At 39.4% G+C, this 26130-nt stretch overlaps 1 protein-coding gene across 1 annotated transcript; it reads right to left on the reverse strand.

The window, feature by feature from the left end:
- Positions 1-1571: 1571 nt before the first annotated feature.
- Positions 1572-22208, reverse strand: LOC119775048 (aquaporin-9-like). The gene is made up of 6 exons (XM_038272913.1): positions 22048-22208; positions 21804-21930; positions 15718-15855; positions 15516-15634; positions 6004-6221; positions 1572-2217 (listed from the first exon to the last, which is right to left on the reverse strand). The coding sequence occupies exons 1-6, from the start codon at positions 22123-22125 to the stop codon at positions 2007-2009; spliced, it is 891 nt and encodes a 296-aa protein (XP_038128841.1). The 5' UTR covers positions 22126-22208; the 3' UTR covers positions 1572-2006.
- Positions 22209-26130: the final 3922 nt, after the last annotated feature.

A 26130-nucleotide genomic window follows, 5' to 3' on the forward strand; every position in this document is an offset into this window, starting at 1 on the left:
GTTTCGATGAATTCTTTCCTGCATAGGATCAAATCCATCAATGCTTTTCTCTTCTAGGAAATATTGGACTGAAACTGTAGTTTTGTTTGCCGATTCCCAGCGATGTTGCAGGCGGTGACAGAAGATCAGCATTGATGATCAATAATCGACCGCTCTGTGCTGCACGTGCAAACGCATTCCTGCAGAATCTGACCTGCTATAGTTCAGCTGCTGGTACATAAGCAAAGACTCCCAGGAGGGAAAGGCATTGATGTTTCAACCTATAGAACAAATGATCTAAAAATAAAACACATAACCAGTCATGGAGCTAAAAAGAAAGACACATTTCTGTACATAAACAAAAAAACTAAACATAACTAAATATTCTTTAGTGAATCTGAAACTTTACTCGACTCGGAGGAGTGGCGGCCAAGTGGTTAGGGCATAGAGTTTGTGCCCCAATCACACAGACTGGCTCTCTGAGCAAGACCCTTTTCTCCCCGGATGCCCCATGTTGGCAGCCCACTGCTCCCCAAGGGGATGGGTTAAATCCATTGTGAGATAAATAAGAAGCAGAATGATGAAAAAGGGGATCTCTATTTCATCATTCTGCTTCATTCTATCTCTATTCTCCCACTCTGCAGAATCTGTTAGTTCAATCTCTAACGTTCTGCTCTCTCTGCTTTTTCTCATAGTAGCTTCATCTGGTCTGTTCCTGTTTGGCTGTGACTCCATCCTGGAGAGAAATATCAGCTGTGCTGCTGCCATCAACACCTTTGTTTCTAGATGTTGGAGCTTGGCCTGTTTTCCAGTGTAGTCCTGTTTCTCTGACTGTGACTAACTGGATGTGCTCTCTTCATCCTCTGACATGGGAGCTGGCTCGGAGCTCGTCTGCCTGGCTGTGTGTTTCCTGGACGGGGCCGCCTGTGGAGCTGGTTGACAGTTGCCTTTTGTATCTATGCTTCTTTTTCTATGTCTGCTTCTGTCTCCTTGAACCCCAGTGGGCCTCAGCAGATGGCCGCTCACACTGAGCCTGGTTCTGCTGGAGGTTTCTTCCTGTTCAAAGGGAGTTTTTCCTCTCCACTGTCGCTACAAGCATGCTTAGTGTGAGGGATTGCTGAAGAGTCAATGAGTCGATGCAATCAGCTGGTTTTCCTTAGATAGAAAACTTTGAATCAATCTGACTGGATGATCTGGTGAACTGGAAAGTGACCTCACTGCAAAAACAATCCAGAAATAAGTAAAAAAATGGCTTAAATTAAGTATATTTAGCCCTAATTTGAGCAGGTAAATAAGATGATCTGCCAATGGAATGAGTATTTTCACTCTTAAAATAAGATAGTTAGATAATATTTACTTGAAATAAGACGATAAAATAGTTTTTTCTTATTTTAAAAGGAAATTGTCTTGTTCCATTGGCAAAGTGTCTTACTTACCTCCTCAAATCAAGGAAAAACGCACTTATTTTAAGAAAAAATAACTTATTGAGATTTCTATTTTTTGCAGTGCTGAGATGACATGATGTGAATTGGAGCTATAGAAATAAACTGAACTGAAATGAAATTGAATCAAAAATCTCTCAGGAGAACTTGTTATTTGTGTAAACTTTAATTCAGACTTATAATGCTCAGTAGTAAAATAAATGCAAAAAAATTAAAATCCAGGAGAGGATGCAAAAAAAGTTTGTCATAATATAGAAGAAAAATTCAAATATAAACAAATTATTAAATAATTGATGGTTATGGGATCAAAACTAAAGGGAAGGTCAGTAAAAGACTACCTTATTTTATTAATGGATAAAATTAAACATACATGATGGTCATTTACAAAAAGACAGGATTTATAAGGAGTCTGTGTGTCTTTCTGATTCAAACCAGCTTCAGCTTTATTTCACTTGTGGAGCTTCACGTCGGGTCAGAGTTGACCTTGAATAAATTCTCTGCACCGCATGAACGTCAAATAAGGAGAAGACACTGACTGTAGAAACGTCTTCACAGGTGGAAAACGGTGCACTAATGATCACGTTTCTAACTCATGGTGATCATCTCATATTTGTCCTTTAGACTGCTGTCCTCGTCCTCTTCGTCGTCCTCCTCCTCCTCTTCCTCCACCTCAAGAGCCGCCTCCCCCTCTTCATGGGGGTGGTGAAGCTCGATGAGCAGGAAGTAGAGGACGGCGGCCACCACTCCTCCCACCATGGGCCCTGCCACTGGGATCCACCACCAGTAGCCTCCAGTACTGGCAGCCATAAAAGCAGAAAAGAGGCAGAAGAGTCGATGGCTTGAAATCTCTTCAGACGGGTGAGTTCATGTGACATTATATAACGAAATAAACCACATTCATGGAAATCTGAATGAAGAAACTGGCTTTTACACTGCAAAAAATTGAAACCTAAGTAAGTTTATTTTTCTTTAAAAAAAGGGCATTTCTTTCTTGAATTGAGCAGTTAAGTGATACACTTTGCCAATGGAATAAGGCAATTTACATCTAAAATAAGAAAAAACAATTGTGTTGTCTTATTCCAAGTGGATATTATCTAATTATCTTATTTTAAGAGTAAAAATACTCATTCCATTGGCAAATCTTATTATTTAGTTGCTTGAATTATGCTAAATACTAGGGATGCATGATATTGGGATTTTGGCCGATATCCGATATTTTAAAACTCATGTAGCCGATAACCGATATCGATACCGATGTTAAAGCTGGACAAAAATAAGTAGTCATTGAAAATAGCAGTTTTGTTATCCATTTCTGACACTTTGAAAAATAATATACTCAAATATATTTTCATATGCTGATATCAAATAGATTTTTAAAAACGCGGTATCGATCTATTTTACTTTCAAAATCTCGTGAAATTTCATCGTTCTGTTACAAACTCTCGTGATATTTTGCAAATTCTTGTGAGATTTTGTTAGTAAAATAGATCGATACCGCGTCAATAAATCAACATATAAAAATATGGCAACATTTGGTGAATTTTCGGGGGATTTCGTAGCATAACGATGACATATAGCAATATTTCATTAGTAAAAGAGATTGATATGGTGTTTTTAAATGGCAATATATCAGCATATGAAGATATTGGGATATTTCAATGGATCAATATTTTTTCCCTCGTCTTTAGAAGTTTTTAAGTCTGTAAAAAAGAAGTTTTTGAGGAAGAACTTTTTGTTTTGTTTTTAGACTTTAGAAACTCAGAAGCTGATCAAATATCGGGTTAAATATCGGTGGGGTGGCCGATGTCCGATATTCAGTTTTAAGGCCGATACCGATAGGGGGCCGATTATATCGTGCATCCCTACTAAATACACAAATTTTAAGAAATTTTTACTCGTTTCCAGATCGTTTTTGCAGTGTAAAGGGTGAGGAACACTGGAAAAACGAACTAGAAATAAGTAAAAATTTCTTAAATTAAGTGTATTTACTAGTGTCGCACCGATACCAGTATCGGACGGGCCCCCCGATCCAGCACTAAAACGGTGGTATCGGTATCGGCGAGTACCAACCAATAGGACCTGAGTGAAGTTGGCCCCCCCACCTTCTTCAAATCAGACAAAATTGGTGTCAAACGTTTGTGCAAGAAAAATTTTCATTTGTGCCGCTTTCATTTTTTTACAGTTTAAAATTATATAATCATAGGTTAGCAACTTATAATTTATATGAAATTCATAGTTTCAGAATGAACAAATGTTCACTGACCTTTGATGGCTTCTACAAACAATTATTAATATCATTAAAATGATAGCAGTACGAAAAAGTATATATTTTGAAAGATGCATTTTTAAAATTTTAATATATTTACTTAAAATATTTTAGATTTAAATTTAATTCTAAAATGTTATATTTTTGTATGGCAGAAATTTTCATTTGTACTGCTACACTGGAAAAACGATCTGGAAATAAGTAAAAATTTCTTAAATTAGGTGTATTTGCCCTTAATTTGAGCAGGTAAATGAGGTAGTTTGCCAATGGACTGAATATTTTAACTCTTAAATTAAGATAATTACATAATATGCACTTGAAAAAGGACAATGCAATTGAGTTTTCTTATTTTAAGTGTAAATTGTCTCATTCCATTGGCAAAATTTCTCTTTTACCTCATCAATCCAAGAACAAATGCACTTATTTTAAGTAAAAATGACTTATCTAGATTAAAATTTTTTCCAGTGTATCATTTCAATGATTTTAATAATATTTTGTAGAAGCCATTAAAGGTCAGTTAACATCTTTTTTTGCTGCACAAACGGAGCGCAAACGTTTGACACTAATTTTGTCTAATTTGAAGAAAGTGGGGGGGCTGGTTGACTTTTTGACCTTTACATTTTCATTAATATCTTCAAAGCCAAAGCGGCACAAACAAAAATTTTTGCTGCACAAACGGAGCCGAGTTAATTGACACCCATTTCGTCTATTTTGAAGAAGGTGGGGGGGCTGCCCTTTGATGACCTCTAGAAATATTTCTTTATATCTTTAAAACGATGGCGGCAAAAACGAAATATTTTGCAGCACAAACGTTTGACACTAATTTTGTCTGATTTGAAGAAGGTGGGGGGGGGGGGCAACTTCACTCAGGTACCACCAGAGGTGGCAAAAGTACTCACTTTCCGTACTTGAGTAAAAGTACAGATACTTGTGTTAAAAAATACTCTGGTAAAAGTGGAAGTACTGATTAAACTTCTTTACTCAAGTAAAAGTAACAAAGTACAGGCTTGTAAATTTACTTAAAGTATAAAAGTAAAAGTAGAAACCACTTGTTTCATGCCGTTGCCTACATTTTAAATGGATGTCTGTCAATAGGACTAGATCTCCGTTGTGTTCATTTTCAATCATCTCGTCGTCCATGCTGCTATGCTAACGCCACCGCCACCAAGCTGCAATGATTTGCCGCCAATGAATACCGCCGAATCTGTCGATTCATCTTGTAGCGGTGCGTCAAATGCAACGTAGATTCCCATCCAATTAGATTGAATTTGGTATTGATGACTAAAGTAACGAGACAATTTTTTAAAATGTAAGGAGTAGAAAGTACAGATATTTGTGTAAAAATGTAAGGAGTAGAAGTAAAAAGTCGCCATAAAAATAATTAGTAAAGTAAAGTAAAAACATTTGAGAAAAATCTACTTCGTTACTTCCCATCTCTGGGTACCAATAGGGCATCGATTTTCAGAGCCAAATGTTTCTTCAACTATTGTCACCCATTCCAGTTAGGCAATAAAAAGTTCTACTGGATTCACTTTGTTTTAGTCTGTTTCCTGCTTCACAAAGGAAGGCAGCAGCTTGACATGAAGCCATGATGGTGATTATTTTACATCCAAGTAGGATGCAGTTCTTCATATATACACACATATCAATTTAAAACAGATGGTATCGGCCAATACTGCACAGCCAGGTATCGGGGCCGAAAAATAGCATCAGCGCAACACTATTATTTATCCTTAATTTGAGCTGGTAAATAAGTTAGTTTGCCAATGGAATGAGTATTTTTACTAATTATCTAAGATAATTAGATAAAATGCTCTTCAAATAAGACAATGTAATTGTGTTTTCTTATTTTAAGTGTAAATTGTCTTGTTCCATTGGAAAAATGTCTGTTTTACCTCCTCAATCCAAGAACAAATGCACTTTTTTTAAGAAAAAATTACTTATCTAGATTTCCAGTGAAGCAGTAACACTGAAAAAATGGTCTAGAAATAAGTAAAAATGTCTTAATTCAAGCGTATTTACCCTTCATTTTAGTAGGTGAATGGGATGATTTGCCAATGGAATGAGTATTTTTACTCTTATAATAAGATTATTAGATAATATCCACTTGAAATAAGACAATGCGGTTGATTTTTCTTATTTTAAATGTAAATTGTCTTGTTCCTTTGGCAAAGCATCTCACTTACCTCCTCAATTCAAGAACAAATGCACTTAGTTTAAGAAAAAATTACATATCTAGATTTCCATTTTTTGCAGTGAAGCAGTAATGCTGGTTTATACTGTATGAAATATATTTTGCCTTATTTTTGTAGCTACCTGAAGACCTCCATCCCCCATCCTGCTGCCGCCGTGAACAGACGTGGTCCCAGGTCTCTGGCAGGGTTCAGCGGGTAGCCACAGTTGAGCCCCATGGACACACCGATGGCCATGATGATCAGGCCGATGGCGAGCGGCTCCACGCCTTTGGGAGCTCCAATGTTTCCGCCATCAATGATGGCCAGAATACAGAGAACCAGCATGCCTGTCCCAACAACCTGCAGGGCAACATCAGCTCTTTAGGACTTACTTTAAAATTAAGATTTAACCTTTAAATATATATTTAGGTATAGGATATATATTCTATAGGTGTACAGTAGTAGCCATTTAAAATGTCCCCATTTTTCTTGATGGGTCCTTGGCTGGTCCCCTATAATTCATTTTTAAATCTTTGTACTAAAACATTCTTTCTGTCATGATTTGTGGAAATTAAGATATAAAGAGAAGCATCATTGTCGGGTTCATAACATGTAGGTTTTTTGAAAAAAGAAGAACCGAAATACACAATTATGGATACAATTTCTGCAGAAAGGAGAGACAGTTGAACCCCAGACTCAAACCCACTGTCTCCCACTGGACCTCCTCCGCAGAGCGTTTTATTAACAGAACATGACGCATGGTTACAAACAGAGTATTGTTCTGACAGAACAATTGATCAGTTCATGAAGACAGAATGCTCCATCAGAATGGCAAGGCAGGATGGTCTCCTGACTGGATCATGACACAGTAGTGGAGCATCCCCTCGCACAAATGTTTCATAAACACATTAATTTTATAATCGTCATTGAATAAACCCAACAATCATCTCAAAGGCAGAGCCTGTAATTCAGGTGGAGTCAGAGTAAAAACATATCCACGCCCAGGAGAAGGCCAGAGGCTGGAAGTTGGAGAGGATTTTGCTGGCAGCTGCAGGGAAATGGGCTGCCATCTGGTTGGCGTTTGACTGGGAAGGGTCATTTTGAATGGCTGCTAGTAAGATATAGATCTGGATGTTAATTTAAGGCTTAGAAATTACTATAACAGTTATACACTGCCTGGCCAAAAAAAAATAGGGATGCACGATATAATCGGCCCCCTATCGGTATCGGCCCTAAAACTGAATATCGGACATCGGCCACCCCACCGATATTTAACCCGATATTTGATCAGCTTCTGAGTTTCTAAAGTCTAAAAAAAAAAAAATACTACTTCTTCTTCTTCCTTAAAAACGTCTTTTTTACAGACTTAAAAACTTCTAAAGACGAGGGAAAAAATATTGATCCATTAAAATATCCCAATATCTTCATATGCTGATATATTGCCATTTAAAAACACCATATCAATCTCTTTACTAATGAAATATTGCTATATGTCATCGTTATGCTACGAAATCCCCCGAAAATTCACCAAATGTTGCCATATTTTTATATGTTGATATATTGACGCGGTATCGATCTATTTTACTAACAAAATCTCAGAAGAATTTGAAAAATATCGCGAGAGTTTGTAACAGAACGATGAAATTTCACGAGATTTTGAAAGTAAAATAGATCGATACCGCGTTTTTAAAAATCTGTTTGATATCAGCATATGAAAATATATTTGAGTATATTATTTTTCAAAGTGTCAGAAATGGATAACAAAACTGCTATTTTCAATGACTACTTATTTTTGTCCAGCTTTAACATCGGTATCGATATCGGTTATCGGCTACATGAGTTTTAAAATATCGGATATCGGCCAAAATCCCAATATCGTGCATCCCTAAAAAAAAATGTCACTTACTAACACTTTGTTGGACCACCTTTAGCTTTGATTTCGGCACGCAGTCGAATAAGGTGGGAATGTTTTGACGTTTTTTCACATTGCAACTACAAATATACGTAGATCTATTTCTATTGGAGTATCCTGTATGAGACCAACACAAAGTGGTACACAAATGTGAAGTAGAAAGCAAATTGTCAACAATTTAATACATTTGTTTTTTAAATAAAAAGCTGTTGAGTGAAGAATGCAAAAGTATTCAGCCGCCATTTCACTGACTGGAACCAAGTGCCTTCAGAAGTTCCCTGATAATTGACTAAATACAGTCCATCTGTGTGTAACCTAATGTCAGCGCTAATATAGCTGCTCTGTGACGCTGTAGATCATCTCCTGGCCCCCGTACTGAAGACTTAATACTTAAAGAAATTCTAATGATGATATGAGCTGGAACAGACATGGTTACTGATTGGTCCTGTAGTGGGGAAAAAGTATTCACCCGAGTTAAATAAACGGAGATCGATGGATTTCACTCAGTCAGCACTTTATTTTCATATCTTTGCAAAGAGAGAACAGTTCATCATACGGCGCAGTAATCAGCCCCGTTCTGACTGGGCGGAGTTTTTCTCCTTTACTTACGGTGAAGGAAAAAACTGTGAAGGTTGTCAGAGTCAAACAAATTACACATACTTTAATAAACCTTGGGAGAGAATTTGTCTTGTGTTGGGAGTAAGTATGTTTTTTCTACAACCACCCCTCACTCAGACAGTTTCTCAGCATTGCAGGTGAAACAAACTGAGTAAAAACATTTTTTACTGGATAAATAGCATAACTAAACATATGAAAGAAGAGAAATCATGGGTATTCAACGTTTTCCAGTCCAAGGACCCCCAAACTGATGGCGAGATGGGGCGGGGACCCCCTAATTATATATATTGTATAAAATTGTATAAGAATGGGCTCTCGGCCAATCACAGGGAACCTGGCAGAGCCAGCGTGTCACATACGGCCTCGTGATTGGCAGAGCAGCAATAGGGGTGGGAAAGCTGTTACAACCGTTGAGTTTGCTTTTTTTAACTTAACTTTTATTCTCTTTTTGTTCGTTCTTATTTGTTCACTGTCTAATCAACAAAAACTTTCGCGACCCCCATGCAGTACCTCCACGGACCCCCTAGGGGTCGCGGATCCCCTGTTGATGACCCCTGCTTTAAAATGATAGCAGCACAAACGAAAATGTTTGCTGCACAAACGTTTGACACTAATTTTGTCTGATTTGAAGAAGGTGGGGGGGCCAACTCCACTCAGGTACCCTAAAAGACTAATACCTGGAATTACAGCCACAGGGGGGTCTACAAAGTATCATCACAGGGGGCTGAATACTCATTCCCATTTTTCATTTGAAAGAAGCAAAAGTATTTATCATTTACTTTTTACTTCACAATCATTTTCCACTTTCTTTCTTTCGCATAAGATTCCAATAAAATATATCTATGTTTATGATTGTAATGTGAGAAAAGCAAACACCCTACTGTTGCACCCCCGAGGGCAATCCAAACTAAGTGTAGCACTTTACAGTTATATATTGCAAGAAGGTTCTGGGTTCGATTCCCGGCCCGCGGTCTTTCTGCATGGAGTTAACATGTTCGTTCTCCCTGTGCATGAGTGGGTTCTCTCTGGGTACTCCGGCTTCCTCCCACAGTCCAAAACCACGACTATTAGGTTAATTGGCTTCTCTGAATTCTCCTACGGTGTGAATGGTGTGTGTCCTGTTTGTCTCTGGGCTGCCCTGGTGACCTGTCCAAGGTGGACCCCACTTCTTGCCAATTAAGAGCTGGAAATAGGCACCAGCATCCCTCAAAACCCCTGGAGGAAAATGGATGGATGGATGGATGGATGGATGGATTGTAATGTGAAAACCACGTTGGTATGAATACTTTTACAAGCCGCTGTACAGCAATGGAAAGCTAGATTTAGACAGTGGAGGCAGTATCTCACTTAGATATCCTCTTACATTTCTTTATTTTTTTAATGTATCCTAAACACTTAAAAGCTACAGTGTGTAACTTTTAGCGACATCTAGCGGGCAGACTGCAGCAACGTGAACATCTCCCCCCCACCGCTTCTCTCACCCAACAGTACGGCGAGCGTTACGGGACAAAATGTCTTCCACGACGTCCGCATCACCTACCTTCTCAAGTGATGAGGTTTGTTTACATAGATAATTTTACAGATAGTATTTCATTAGTCTGTGTAGGGTATAGATTTCATGTAGACTTAAGATAATAAATATACGCGTTATTTTTTCTACATCGTTGTGACGTTTTGGCGATCTCGCAATCGCTAGTTTGTTGGCTCTGCGCTGCCGTAGCGCAAAGATGTCTGCCTCCATGGCTGCGAGACCCGCTCCTATGTAATTATAAATAACGAATTCTAAGGCAACGCAAATATTAAGGTTAAGAGGCTGAGCTCGTAGATGATGATAAATAACATAGTTATGTATAATATATTACATTTCTGACTGTATATCCCTGTAATTATTACACACTGTAGCTTTAAAAACAGATGCATGGTAACAGAATTTTGGGGTTCGATAAAAATGGGTCTTAGCTGTTGTTTGCGGGTGCCCATTTTTTCTCCATATTGATCGCAATAACTCATATACCATCAACAAAAACTAAAAAAACTTCTCTATAGAGTTATCAATAATATCTATATTTGCAAAATGCCAGAACAATGACACTCATTTTATTTTAGAGAATATTCTAATAGTTCTTTAAACTTAGAAGTTTGCATACATTTCCTTAGTTTTGTTGTTGCTCTTGTTGTTTTAAGTGTTTGAGTCACCTAGGATGCATTTTGTGTCCTTCAAGCTTCTCACAAGAGGAACTGCGCCCCCTTCTGACTGAACTGCTGTGACTGAGTTGGCTCGCTACTGTAATGACTGCACTGGAAAAATGATCTAGAAATTAGTGAAAATGCCTTAAATTAAATGAATTTACTCTTGATTTGAGCAGGAAAATAAGATAGTTTGCCAATGGAATGAGTATTTTTACTCTTAGAATAAGTTAATTAGATAATATGCACTTCAAATAAGGCAATGCAGTTCTTTTTTCTTATTTTAAGTGTAAATTGTCTCGTTTCATTGGCAAAATGTCTCACTTACCCCCTCAATTCAAGAAAAAAAATGTACTTATTTTAGTAAAAAATTACTTAATGAGATTAACATTTTTTTGCAGTGTGTGACCTGGAGGACTGAGAATCTTCACCAGCATAACTGCTAGTATCATTTAGCTGCTTTTGATTGTTCGGTTTGATGTTGCCTCATATTAATTTACCAGCAAAACCAGCTGTATTGTAAAAAGCCCCACTTCCTCCTGCAGAACAACCCCCCCATAAAACAATGCAGCCCTCCCCGTGTTTAACATTTGGCCAAATATAATCTTCATGGACAAATATTTCAGTTTAAGTTTTAATAATAGGACACAGGACACATCTCTAAAAACAAATGTCTTTGTCCCTGTGTGAATTTTTAAATTGTAGTATTTTTAGTGCTAACCTGTTTGACTGCCTCTGCTTGGTGCCTTAAAAGAAATTAAATGCTGCAAAATAACTTATGAGAACCTCACAAACCAACGCTTTCAAAGATCGTTTAAAGGCATTAAAAGATTTTGAAATTGAAGTCCTCCCAGCAGCTGGAAAACTCTAGAACCACCACTGATCCCAACAACCTCAATCAGTTCTTCCATTCATGCTGATTTTGCACAGTTTCTACCTTAGTCAGTTAAATAACCTGCTGCTGTCATTCTGCACATCTCTGATGTTGCTGCTATTTTCAAATATCCATTACTGTAAAAATGTCCATAGCTGCATATTGGTCATTTATTCTCCAGTTTTATATTGTTAAAACACTTTACAGTTCAGTATTTGATAGTTTATCTTTAAATTCTTCACTATTATGTTATTCTTATACATTTTTCTAAGATTCACATTTGTGCACTGCAAAAAATTACCTACCTAAGTAATTTTTTCTTAAAATAAGCGCATTTTTTTCTTGAATTGAGATGGAAAGTGAGACAATTTGCATTTAAAATAAGAAAACACAATCGCATTGTCTTATTTCGAGTGCATATTATCTATTTATCTTATTCTAAGAGTGAAAATACTCATTTGCCTACTCAAATTAAGGTTAAATACACTTAGTTTAAGAAATTATTTCTTATTTGTAGATCATTTTTCCAGTGTGTGACCGTTTTTGCTGCTGGAAACTCCAGAATTTCGCCATTGTGGGACGATAAAGGGATTTTCCCTTTTTATTCTATTCATTTTCTATTTTATTCCAATCTATTCTGTTCTATTCTATTCTATTGTAATAAACATGTTTCTGAAAAGCTTTAGTCAGATTAAGTCTCTGGAGGTTGTGTCATTTTATGCAGTTAATGTTAACATCTGGTTTAATCTATTTATCTTTATAACTCTGCTGCTTTGCAGTGAACTCTAATCATCAGCGTTTGTTTCTTGATCTTAAACATTTTGAATTCATCCCAAAACTGGGTAAAAAAGGTAAAAACAAAATGTCTGACAGGTCACCTTATTGATGCATCGCTCTATAATAGCGTTTTAATTCATATGTATCTTAAAGTTAAATCTTATTTTATTGTTAGGAAAATGACTTTTAAGGTGATTGGTGCTGATGTTAGCATATATCTGTGATTTAATATAATTTAAGCACAATTTCAGTTTATTCTGTGTGAAAAGTACAAACTAATTACGGTTTATTAGGGGTGATTATACCAAGCACCATTAAGAAACACCTTAATGAAGATACTAATCTGCTACTGGAGATCAGATCAGACTCCCTTCATCAACTGCTTCTGTGATTGATTCAATATTAGATATAGAAAAATATTTAGGCCAGTTGCTTTTTCTTATCTGCTTATCTATTTTTTTCTCAATTGTATTAAGGTAAGCATGATTATTTTTACACTAAACATTTAAACCAGTAGCATCATGAAGTAACACTATCTGTCAAGGTTAGGCTGAGGTTTTGAGGACCCAAAATGCAGAGGCAGGGAGGCAGAGGTGAGTTTCTTGAAGATTTAATTGAGTGTTCAAAGGTAACTGAGGCAGGAATCCAATAATCCAACTAAAAAATGTAAAACAAACCAGAACCTTGGAGACATCAGGGAAAGATGAGGAACCAGCACTGAGGAACAGGGAGAGTATTTATGGTAGGCTGAACAAAGGCAGGACTAACGAGCTGATTGGGAGCAGGTGTGAACAGAGGATTCTAGAAAGGAGCTAGGGAAAAGGAGACCAACACAAGAGGGCAACAGAGGGCAACAAAGAAAAAAACCTAAAAACTCAAACATATCCAGAAAACACAACAAAAAAGGAATTAAACTAATAAAACCAGAAACCATGGAGCACAGTAAAACTGAATACTCAAAAGAAAACTTAGCAGAACAAAGACCGTGACACTATCTTTACTTAAAGGACATTCATGGCTTCTCCATTTACCATGCGTTACAGCCGCGTTTTAATCAAAAATATACCAGAATCACACCTACAGTCAATAACACGAGGAAATTTCTTATTTTTCCGCAAGTTTGTTTTTTTAGCTGTTATCATCGATGTCCTGAGCAGTTTAGAATTGTAGTGAATGCACAGTGAAATTGAAAGTTTCTGGAAATCATTTACCCTGCACCAACATATACACTCACCGGCCACTTTATTAGGTACCCCATGCTAGTAACGGGTTGGACCCCCTTTTGCTTTCAGAACTCCCTCAATTCTTGGTGGCATAGGGTCAACAAGGTGCTGGAAGCATTCCTCAGGGAGTTTGGTCCATATTGACATGATGGCATCACACAGTTGCCGCAGATTTGTCGGCTGCACATCCATGATGCGAATCTCCCGTTCCACCACATCCCAAAGATGCTCTATTGGATTGAGATCTGGTGACTGTGGAGGCCATTTGAGTACAGTGAACTCATTGTCATGTTCAAGAAACCAGTCTGAGATGATTCCAGCTTTATGACATGGCGCATTATCCTGCTGAAAGTAGCCATCAGAAGTTGGGTACATTGTGGTCATAAAGGGATGGACATGGTCAGCAACAATACTCAGGTAGGCTGTGGCGTTGCAACGATGCTCAATTGGTACCAAGGGGCCCAAAGAGTGCCAAGAAAATATTCCCCCAAACCATGACACCACCACTACCAGCCTGAACCGTTGATACAAGGCAGGATGGATCAATGCTTTCATGTTGTAGACGCCAAATTCTGACCCTACCATCCGAATGTCGCAGCAGAAATCGAGACTCATCAGACCAGGCAACGTTTTTCCAATCTTCTATTGTCCAATTTCCATGAGCTTGTGCAAATTGTAGCCTCAGTTTCCTGTTTTTAGCTGAAAGGAGTGGCACCCGGTGTGGTCTTCTGCTGCTGTAGCCCATCTGCCTCAAAGTTGGACGTACTGTGCGTTCAGAGATGCTCTTCTGCCCACCTTGGTTGTAACGGGTGGTTATTTGAGTCACTGTTGCCCTTCTATCAGCTCCAACCAGTCTGGCCATTCTCCTCTGACCTCTGGCATCAACAAGGCATTTCCGCCCACAGAACTGCCGCTCACTGGATGTTTTTTCTTTTTCGGACCATTCTCTGTAAACCCTAGAGATGGTTGTGAGTGAAAATCCCAGTAGATCAGCAGTTTCTGAAATACTCAGACCAGCCCTTCTGGCACCAACAATCATGCCACGTTCAAAGTCACTCAAATCACCTTTCTTCCCCATACTGATGCTCGGTTTGAACTGCAGGAGATTGTTTTGACCATGTCTACATGCCTAAATGCACTGAGTTGCCGCCATGTGATTGGCTGCTTAGAAATTAAGTGTTAACGAGCAGTTGGACAGGTGTACCTAATAAAGTGGCCGGTGAGTGTATATTACCTATGGAATAGATCAGTTTTGTATGTTTTATGTTAAAAGAAATGTTTGGCGATTTTACCGACCCCCGCTTAAATTAAAATTGTGACAAAGAGCTTCTGTTACATTGATTTTATAAACATTATTAGACTTCACAGAAAGTGAAGTCTAATAATGTTTTTTTTTTAAACCAGTTAATAAATGAGCACAAAGGTAGAATCGTTCTAGAATATTCACTGTGAGATTAAGTTGACACTTTTTTCTGTAAAATGAGCATCACTAAATGTTGGGGGGGGTTAAGTTAAGTTACCACATTCAGGCCATCTGAGCATGTTTCTGTTTTATTTAAAGAACCATGGCAGAAATGTCAGACTACGTATTATTAATGCACCCAACGTGTCATAACTCATCCTACCAAAGCCATTTGCTCCATATCCTCATGATAAGTTGTGGCCAGTTATAATAATTTAGATAATTTCCCAGGTGAATATTATCCATCCATCCGTTGCCTGGATCCTTTTATTTTAGAGGGTAGTTAGGAGTATAGATGTTGCTTGTGATGGGACATAGAAGCGTTTAAAAACACACATGCTTTATGTTATATTCTGCTGTCATTAGCTTTAAGTGTGCTGCTCAGCTGAACCGGCTGAAAATGGGGCGAAGTTGATCCAGTGAATCCCAGGAAATGGGTCATTAGACCCAAACCGAGCAGAAAGAGGGGGTGTTCTCAGACTATATGGGACAATCAATGTTGCATTAACTGTATTTGCCAGACTTTGCTGGGTAAAATGGTGGAATTGGAGCTGGAAAGCAGATGTGAACGTTTTCAGGGGTCAGAGCAGCCAGAACTCACCTGATCAATGAAGCCTCCGAGGACCGACAGGTGTCTGGCTGGGTAGGAGGCGAAAATGTGGCCTGTGGCATTGATTCCTGTCACTGACAGAATACCACTTGTGAAGTCCATGAAAGCATCTGTGATGACAGACAAAGATATTTCACTGTGTAAAAAATATCTGTTTGGATCTTATAGAGAGAGAGGCATGCAGACCACTGACCATAATACAATCCAAAGACTGCTGCAGCTCCTGCAAAAGCACCAAGGAACTGAGCCATGACATAGAAGGGAAACTTCCAGATCTTCAGTTTGCCCAGAATCACCATAGCCAGAGACACAGCAGGGTTCACATGGCCTCCTGGGACACAGAACCAACACAGAGTGACAGAGGGGTGCAGTGGCGAGGTGGGGGCTGACTTAATATCCTCTCCATTATTAGAGAAGCTGTCACATTTACAGGAAGCAGCAGAAGGGGAGCAGGTTACCATTTATTATGTCTGTCTGAGAGCAGAAGACAGAATAATGCTCACTGATTAGAAATTCAACACCAACCATTAATCTCACAAGGTGGACTCAGAGTAGGAGGGTAAATTTTAAAAATGTGATCGGAAAATTGAGTTTTTCTATTATTTCATAATTAATTTATGCTATTTACTCACTATAAAAGTTTTCACACAATTCCCCTGCGTGAGGAGAGTTTGTAGACAAGACATCCTTATTCCAATGACAAACCAGAATCTTCCTCAAGGTTTATTCATTACAAGTGTCCGTAATATGTTTTCACTCTGACAACTGTCCATTATTGTAAGTAAGGGTGAACGAACGCTGGCCAGATCAGAACAGGGCTGATTACTGTGCAATAGAGACTGACACGGGAGTGGATTTTCACTCCTGTCCCGTCCCACTCCCACAGAAAAAAATAGCGTCCCGTCCCACTCCTGGTGAAATTACTCCCGCTCCCATTCAGAATGACTCCTGCTCCTTCACCACTCCCATTCTTGTTTTGTTTTTTTAGCGCGGGTGAAAAACTCAGAGCAGAAGCACTGTTGGTTTTTGGGTTGTGTAGTTTTTTTGACTCGCATTATAGTGTAGGCTTCAAGGAAAAAAACTACAAAATGGTGGCGCCAGTACTGGATTTTTTTTCTTTCTATTTTATGTTATTTTTTGGCATCGATCCTAGTTTTTTTTAGTTACTATTTGTTTGCTCCCGCTCCCGTCTGCTCCCGTTAATGTTTAAAGCTACAGTGTGTAATTTTCAGCGACATCTAACGTCCAGACTGCAGACCGCAGCAACATGAACATCTCCCCCCACCGCTTCTCCCCCCCAACAGTACGGCGAGCGTTACGGGACAAAATGTCTTCCACGACGTCCGCATCACCTACCTTCTCAAGTGATGAGGTTTGTTTACATAGATAATTTTACAGATAGTATTTCATTAGTCTGTGTAGGGTATAGATTTCATGTAGACTTAAGATAATAAATATACCCGTTTCGAGCGTAATGGGCGATCTCGCAATCGCTAGTTTGTTGGCTCTGAGCTGCCGTAGCGTAAAGATGTCTGCCTCCATGGATGCGAGACCCGCTCCTATGTAATTATAAATAACGAATTCTAAGGCAACGCAAATATTAAGGTTAAGAGGCTGAGCTCGTAGATGATGATAAATAACATAGTTATGTATACTATATTACATTTCTGACTGTATATCCCTGTAATTATTACACACTGTAGCTTTAATCCTGTACCGTCCCAATCGTTACTAATACTGACTCCCATCCCACGGGAATCCCGTGACCCGTGGGATTCCCCAAAAAATGTCAGTCTCTACTGTGCAATAAGGGCCTTATGAGGAACTATTTCTCTTTTTGCAAAGATAAAAATAAAGTGCCGACTGAGTGAAATCTATCGATCTCCATTTATTCAACTGGAGTAAATAGTTAAATACTTTTTTCCCACTTCAATTTGGAGTTTTCATCGGAATTCTCCTACGACAGATTTTTTCCAAGGTCAGCGATTGTCAGAAGGGTCAGGAACCACCTGGAGAAAGCAGTCTTCCAGCCTCAATGCCCCAGTTTAGAAGTTTAAGGGAGTGAGGACTTCTGGCATCGAGGTCCCTGGAGGTCAGCGGGAGGATCGAAATGAACCATTTCTTTTTAGCGATGGTGAGAAATCAGTCGGAATGGCTCAAATAGTTTTAGATTTAAAATTATTATAGAGGTAACAGATTTCTACTGGGGACGAAGGGTAAATTTGGACAGAAAATAAATAGTCAGTATTTTTTCTACAGTATTCATGCATTTAAAGTCACATTGAAAGGAATTATAAAGTTTCCTAAAAGAACTGGCAGCCCATCAGAGAAGGATTATATAAGATAATAAGTGCTTTAAAACTCGCCTAAGCATAAGAAATAAACTACGACTGTTTTGGCTGTTAAAAAGTTTCTTGCTGAATTATTTCCACCCTGTAAACCTCACTTTTATGTTTGGTTTTCATGTAGTGCAGAAATGGGAAGCTTTGAGGACAAAGCGCTTTAAACCATCTTTCATACGGTAAAAAATTGAAAAACGATGCATAGCATTGTTGCTACCGTCCATCTTTGTCCAGCTGCCTGTGTCGGGGTCACAGCGGCTCGTCTCTATCTCCAGCAGTCTGATGACTGCAAGTCCATCACAAAGCCATGCACACATCTAAGGGCAATTTAGAGTCACCAATTGGTCTAACAGATGTAATTGGACTGATGGAGGGAGCCAGAGTACCTGGAAATAACCCAGGGAGAGCATGAAAACTCTAAGCCAGGATTTGAACCTACAACCGTCTTGCAGCCAGGCAGCATTGCTACAGACAGTGTCAGCCTGGAGCCCTTTATTTTGCCTTTAAGTTAAACCTTTTCAGATTTATATCAATGCTTCATTTGAATAGAATGATAGATTTAATGCAGCTGCTCTGCGAACATAGAAGTTTGAATCGTGTAAAAGTTGGATTTCGGTCCAGCCTTTGACTGGAACATTTCAACATATAGTTATAATAGTGTTTAAAACACTAAAATTGTAGTTCTAGTTGAATGTTTGTTGTCATCTGGCTGGAAGGTAAACCTCTGCTTTCACATCATCTCCTTCTATTCATTAAAGTGAAAGCCTTTCCACAGCATTGTCTCCCGCCACCATGTTTAACAGCAGTACAGGTGGTCTAATGCCTTGCCTTAGTCTGTTTTGTACGGTGGCCCTGAAGTGCAAACTGCAACTACAAATCTAAAAGCGCAACTACATCAAGAAAAACAAAACTACATAAAGCAAAGCGCAACTACATTAAGAAAAGCACAACTACATAAAGCAAAGCGCAACTACATTAAGAAAAGCACAACTACATAAAGCAAAGCGCAACTACATTAACCTACCGGAAAAGGTAGGTACCAGTGGGAAACATGAGACATCGCTGATTGGACGACGGCGCCGTTTGACCCTTGAACCGGAAGTTGCGTCGTCTGAACAGTCCAGCTTCTTTTAAGTGTGTCTTCAGTGTACGCAAACTAACTGAAATTTCGTGATTAGTCTTGAGCATATCCAGTATCACCTCGTACGTATGTCCTGATTCAAAATATTCCTGGATAACGGCAGCTATGTTTGGGGCGGCGACAATATCCATGTTTTCAAAAGCGGCAGCAGGCAGAATGACTTCCGGTTCAAGGGTCAAACGGCCCCGTCGTCCAATCAGCGATGTCTCATGTTTCCCACTGGTACCTACCTTTTCCGGTAGGTTAATGTAATTGTGTTTTCCTTAATGTAGTTGCGCTTTGCTTTATGTAGTTGCGATTTCCTTAATGTAGTTGTGCTTTGCTTTATGTAGTTGCGATTTCCTTAATGTAGTTGTGCTTTGCTTTATGTAGTTGCGATTTCCTTAATGTAGTTGTGCTTTGCTTTATGTAGTTGCGATTTCCTTAATGTAGTTGCGCTTTGCTTTATGTAGTTGCGATTTCCTTAATGTAGTTGCGCTTTGCTTTATGTAGTTGCGATTTCCTTAATGTAGTTGCGCTTTGCTTTATGTAGTTGCGATTTCCTTAATGTAGTTGCGCTTTGCTTTATGTAGTTGCGATTTCCTTAATGTAGTCACGCTTTGCTTTATGTAGTTGCGATTTCCTTAATGTAGTTGCGCTTTGCTTTATGTAGTTTCGATTTCCTTCATGTAGTTGCGCTTTGCTTTATGTAGCTGCGATTTCCTTAATGCAGTTGCGCTTTGCTTTATGTAGTTGCGATTTCCTTAATGTAGTTGAGCTTTGCTTTATGTAGTTGCGATTTCCTTAATGTAGTTGTGCTTTGCTTTATGTAGTTGCGATTTCCTTAATGTAGTTGCACTTTGCTTTATGTAGTTGCGATTTCCTTACTGTAGTTGCGCTTTGCTTTATGTAGTTGCGATTTCCTTAATGTAGTTGCGATTTCCTTAATGTAGTTGCGCTTTGCTTTATGTAGTTGCGATTTCATTAATGTAGTTGCGCTTTGCTTTATGTAGTTGCGATTTCCTTACTGTAGTTGCGCTTTGCTTTATGTAGTTGCGATTTCCTTACTGTAGTTGCGCTTTGCTTTATGTAGTTGCGATTTCCTTACTGTAGTTGCGCTTTGCTTTATGTAGTTGCGATTTCCTTAATGTAGTTGCGCTTTGCTTTATGTAGTTGCGATTTCATTAATGTAGTTGCGCTTTGCTTTATGTAGTTGCGATTTCCTTACTGTAGTTGCGCTTTGCTTTATGTAGTTGCGATTTCCTTAATGTAGTTGCGATTTCCTTAATGTAGTTGCGCTTTGCTTTATGTAGTTGCGATTTCATTAATGTAGTTGCGCTTTGCTTTATGTAGTTGCGATTTCCTTAATGTAGTTGCGTTTTGCTTTATGTAGTTGCGATTTCCTTAATGTAGTTGCGCTTTGGTTTATGTAGTTGCAATTTCCTTAATGTAGTTGCGCTTTGCTTTATGTAGTTGCGATTTCCTTAATGTAGTTGCGCTTTGCTTTATGTAGTTGCGATTTCCTTAATGTAGTTGTGCTGGGTTTTATGTAGTTGCGATTTCCTTAATGTAGTTTCGCTTTGCTTTATGTAGTTGCGATTTTCCTTAATGTAGTCGCGCTTTGCTTTATGTAGTTGCAATTTCCTTAATGTAGTCGCGCTTTGCTTTATGTAGTTGCGATTTCCTTAATGTAGTTGCGCTTTGCTTTATGTAGTTGTGAATTCCTTAATGTAGTTTCGCTTTGCTTTATGTAGTTGCGATTTTCCTTAATGTAGTCGCGCTTTGCTTTATGTAGTTGCGATTTCCTTAATGTAGTCGCGCTTTGCTTTATGTAGTTGCGATTTCCTTAATGTAGTTGCGCTTTGCTTTATGTAGTTGCGAATTCCTTAATGTAGTTGCGCTTTGCTTTATGTAGTTGCGAATTCCTTAATGTAGTTGCGCTTTTAGATTTGAAGTTGCAGTTTGCACTTCAGGGCCACCGTAGTTTTAACCTTTTCCACAGCTCTATCCCCTGCCGCCATCCTTGATCTTTGTTATGCTGTTTTTTTCCACGTATATCATCTATTGAACTTCAGAGGCATCATAGAACAGCTTTATGCTTCCAAACAGAGTTGGATGTGTAAAAGTGAGCTGAAGATTTTCTATTTGTTATTTGCTTTTCTATGCATAACATACAGATGATAAGTAAAATTTAACCCTTACTTCTTTAACCGTTCCTGCATGAATACATTCTATATTCTAAATGAGGTAGCAGTTTTTTTGTGTTTCTGGTTTCCTTCTCAGCTGCTGAGTCCAGCATCCTCTGTTGGACCGAGTTTCTGTCACAGAGAGAGGCCTCTGATCAATGGTGTTTGCAGGACATTTACTGCCCAGGGTTATGGACGACCCCAGAGAGGCTCTGCTCTATAGTACTGATAAATCAATGGTCCGAGCACATCCATTGAATCTGGGCAGAGAGGCGGCACGTCTGACGCGCTGACACTGGAGCCTTTCAGATGACACATGACTGAACAGAAACCTATAAAGTTTAATTATTAGGAGCTTCCAAGCCTCCTGAGTCACAGGTTTTAAGATAAAACACAGAGAAGCTGGATTATTCTATTTAATCTCTGTAGTTCTAATCTAAAACCTATGATTGTTTTTAAAACCTGCCAAAGTATTAGAAGCATTAAACAGAAGATTATATGGGAAAAAATAATATGTTTGATATTTTAGCTGGATTAACAGTTTGTCGTTAACTGACCTTTAATAATAATAATGCGACTGGCAGTAAGCAGCATGTGAAACACAGCAGAGGCAAAGCTTTGTCCCATTTACCTGAAATCCCACCAGCCACGTACACTGCCATCATGAGGCCCACAGAGAAGCCGATATGGACGGTAAGAGGCTCCCCCAGCGTGTTTCGACTCAGGACAGTCTGAGCAACTGAGCCGCAGCCAAACAACTAGCAAACACAAAGCAAAATAGATAAAGCTCTTAAACAAATTAGTTTCTCTTGGGATTATCAAACAACTCTAAAGAATAGAAGCAAAAAAGAAGAAAAAAAAAAACTTCCACTTACTACCAAGACAAAAGTCCCCAGGAATTCTGCCAGGAATTCCTTGAATATTCCATGTTTGAGCGCGCAGCGCTGCCTCATGTTTCTGTTGTGCTGCACTTTCTAAGAGGTGTTGGAAATACAGGCGTTTAGGAACCAACTGGAGCCAAATAGAGTCCGATCTCCGCCTCTGCAGCCATTCAGCACCAACTATTGATCTACTGGAACCATCCTCCCCGCTTCATTTCTTTTCTGTTACAATGAAAAAAGTAGTGTTGCGCCAATGCCATTTTTTTGGCCCCAATACCCGATACCTGGCTGTGCAGTAGATGCCGATACTGATACCATACTGTTATGTGCGTCGGGCACATAAATTATTTATTTATTTATTTTTCCTTCTAATGTTGCATAGACCTTAGTTGAATCACTTTTTTTTTAGAGTCTTGATAATTCTTTTTTCTTTTTCGATTACGTTAATTTGTGGGATATTGGTCGGCCTATAAGTAGGCTGGGTTTCCACCTGTTAGTCTCTCTCTCTCTCTCTCTCACTTCCAGCCTTCTGAGCGATCCACCGTAACAGAGAGGGCGTCCAGACGCGATGCGCATGTCTCCTGTCTTTGTAGGCCGCCGCTGACCTCCCTAACCTGCCATGCGGTATTTTTGTTCGTTAGCCTTTGTTTTTTGCTGAATTTTTGTAACTTTGACCAAGTGGGACCGGTTGTCCTGTTTTCGCTCTTTTTTTATTTTTATTAGAGTTTTAACCATTAGTTTGTTACTAGCAGAGGCTTCGACGGCCCTGTATAGGGTTGGCGCTCTGCTGTAACGTTTTGTTTCTTTGGATCGGCTCACCATGTCCAACTTTCTGTTCATACTTGGGTGTTTTTTTTACTTTTTTCTTTCTTAGAGTTTTTTTTTGGACATGGGGAACTGGGGGAAATAATGTGACTCTCTTTTTTGTTTGTCTCTTTGCAGAATAACTAAACACCTGATCTAAAAAGAAGTTCCAGAGATTAAGAATAAAATAATTCTTTGGAACCTCATTTTTGTCTCTTGTCCTCAAATATGTTGTGGCCTGGGTGGTCGTAACATATTTATGGGTGCTTGTCCGGGATTTGAACCCAGGACCTCTCGCAACGATACTGATACCATCTGTTTGAAATTGATATGTATGTGTATATATGAAGAACTGCATCCTACTTGGATGTAAAATAATCACCATCTTGGCTTCATGTCAAGCTGCTGCCTACCTTTGTGAAGCAGGAAAAAGACTAAAACAAAGTGAATCCAGTAGAACTTTTTATTGCCTTCCTGGAATGGGCGACAATAGTTGAAGAAACTTTAGGCTCTCAAAATGCTATCAGTGCCCTATTGGTTGGTACTCGCCGATACCGATACCACCATTTTAGAGCTGGATCGGGGCCCTGCCAGATACTGGTATCGGTGCAATACTAGAAAAAAGGCAAAGACATTTCTTGACATTTTATCTAACTGACCGAAAAACAGTTGGATAAAATATGAGATTTTAAGCGCTGATCAACTGAGCTTCTGAGAATTTAGTAAAGTCCACTTTTACTAACAGACCTGTCAACAATATTTAATATTGTATTGCAAAGATCTGGCCCTCATGGAAGAGTTAGAAGATGGTTAAAACTGTGGAAAAAAAGGTAGAATGAAGTCTCCTCTGCTGTTACCACAGGCCTTTGGTTAGATGAGTCTGAGATGTAACTTATTTTGACCTTCATGCCAGATTCTCTGTGTCAGAGAAGTATTGATAGAAATCATCCTACAAACAGCAGCCCGGATCAAAACACAACTGTGGTGGTATGATGCTGCGGGAAGGCTTCTCTTTAGCAAGGCTAAGGAAGCTGGTCAGGGTCATGCAAGTAAACCAATATTCTGTCAGATAATTCCGTAAAAATTAAAAAAATATCCACTGGACTTGGTTTCCAAGGTTTGAAGACATTTTGCTTCCTCTCTAGGAAGCTTTCTCAATTCAAATGTCTGGATCCGCAGTGAGTTTGAGTCTTATATAGAAAGCCTTGTATCGCTTGGAAACATGCAAATGGTAACCGATGAATGGGTCGTTTGGTTCCATCGTTAGCCTGTGATTTCTGAAGCCAGTCTATGATTCTAGGGGTCGGTCGTTAAAGGGGGGGGGGCCTTGGGTTTCACCTTGGGGAGGTCTAATTTCTTTCGAAAAAGAAGGTACCGGCTCCCCGAGTGAAATAATGTTTGTTTTTCAACATTTTTGACTGTGCCCTTGGTTCTCGACCTGGATGCGACAATCTGGAAACATTTATTTCTTTTGAATGAGAAGAAGTGCTTGTGAAAAATGTTCAGGGTTTCGACTTTTTGGCGTGGTGAGCAGGCTGGAACATTCTCTCGCTCACATGCTGTGGTGCGCTCTCTGAACAGGCTCAGGAAAGGAGCCACAGAGGAGGGCGACCCCTGCTCGCTTCCTCCCGCCCAGGACGCTGTTAGGCCAATCGCTTCCTTCTCCTCACCACCGGTGTGGAGGTGGGGGGTGGCTGGTCAGTGCAAGGGCCTTTTTCTGCCAGTGAGCCTTGGGGGCATGTGTTTTCTGTGCACCTTGCAGTGTTGCTTTGGTCTTCCGCAGTTATGGCATCCTGACGTACGTTTGCAGACCAAGGCACAGGCACAGCTTTAGAGCTTCTTCATCCCTCTTCTCCTCCCACCTCTTTTGCATGGAGGTTACCCTTGAGGTGATATGGGTGTTTCCAGGAGGTACTCCTTCTCCTTAGTCGCCAGGGTGGTGAGATTCAGCCACCTGGCTGTCTCCTGCAAAGCCATTAGTCCAATAGATCTGCCCATAGCTTGGATTGCCACCTTATGGAGATGCAGGCAATGGTCGGTAATGACGCACACCTCCTCCCAGACGGCTGCATCTGGTTCGGCAATCATTTGCACTTCAGGTGCAGGTGTGACGGATGGTCCTGAAAACATTGCTTGCATCCAGGGGGGATTTACCATTAGGCAATACTGGGCAGTTGCCTAGGGCCCCAAGTCCCTGGGGGCCCCATAAAACTCTGGTTCCAGGTATGGTTAATACAACTATTCCTAATTTGTGCTCATTAATTATGTTTTTGATAAAAATCCTTTAGCAAAAAATGCCATCAGAACGCTGATAATATTAAGTGTGTCTCAGCCCCCCCTTCAGTGTCCACCATATTGGATCAGTCCATTTGCTGCACATGTTCAGAAAGGTCCAAACAGACAGCAGCAAACCATTTGAAAACAAACCATGCAAAGAGCAGTGTTGCCAACTTAGCGCTTTAGTCGCTATATTTAGCCACTTTTCAGACCCCTCTAGCACTTTGATTTCTAAAAAGCTCCTAGCGCCAAATCTAGAGACTTTTTTCTGCTACTGGAGACTTTGGAGACAACATCTAAAAGCAGCGAACTCTGCTCTCCAGAGCGAGTAGATTGGTAACCCCGCCTCCTGCTCTCCTCTATCTTGTCTGCTGTCATGATTCATGCAGCTATTATTTCATCCAAATGAAAAATGGAGAACAGATAAGCAGATCATGGCTTGTCTACAGTGAAAAGAAGGACTGGGTTATTTACTTTGGCCTTTTTGGAAACACAGGAAGGAGCAATCAGCTAAGTGAGCTTAGTGCTTGGAAAAAATCTTTCATTCCTTTAGAGACAGCATGAAAAGTCAGCTGAGTACAAAACATAGAGAGGAAAACAAGAAGAAAAGGGACAAGAAGAGAGGGACACAAGCTAGAACAGATAATGGATGTCTATTCTATTAACATTTCTACATCTGGAGAATGGGGCTGTTTATGTGTTGTCTTCTCCATTCAGAGGGGCCCCTGCCTGTCTTTGCCTAGGGCCCCAAATTTCCTAAATCCAGCTCTGCTTAAAACAACTAGTTTGAAAAAAAAAAAAAAACATAATTCTCAATAATAATCTGAGGACAGTGAACACCTTTTCATATCAAAATATCACAAATGATTGCTGTTTGACCCCACCCCCCAAAAAGAAAAACAACTACATTGACAACCAACTACCTGCACAAACATAAAGCATTTACATTTATTTTAGTTGACCATTTCTAAAGCTACAAACAAATGGGTCAATAAC

The sequence above is a fragment of the Cyprinodon tularosa genome, unplaced genomic scaffold (assembly GCF_016077235.1).
Source record: "Cyprinodon tularosa strain WSP-4 unplaced genomic scaffold, ASM1607723v1 ctg847, whole genome shotgun sequence".
Taxonomy (NCBI): Eukaryota; Metazoa; Chordata; class Actinopteri; order Cyprinodontiformes; family Cyprinodontidae; genus Cyprinodon; species Cyprinodon tularosa.

Coding starts and splice junctions, on each gene's coding strand:
- LOC119775048 (XM_038272913.1), bottom strand. CDS start 22,125: ATGAGGCAGCGCTGCGCGCTCAAACATGGAATATTCAAGGAATTCCTG. Junction 15,856..21,803: donor CGTGGCTGGTGGGATTTCAG/GTAAATGGGACA, acceptor TCTGTGTCCCAG/GAGGCCATGTGAACCCTGCT. Junction 15,635..15,717: donor AGTCTTTGGATTGTATTATG/GTCAGTGGTCTG, acceptor CTGTCATCACAG/ATGCTTTCATGGACTTCACA.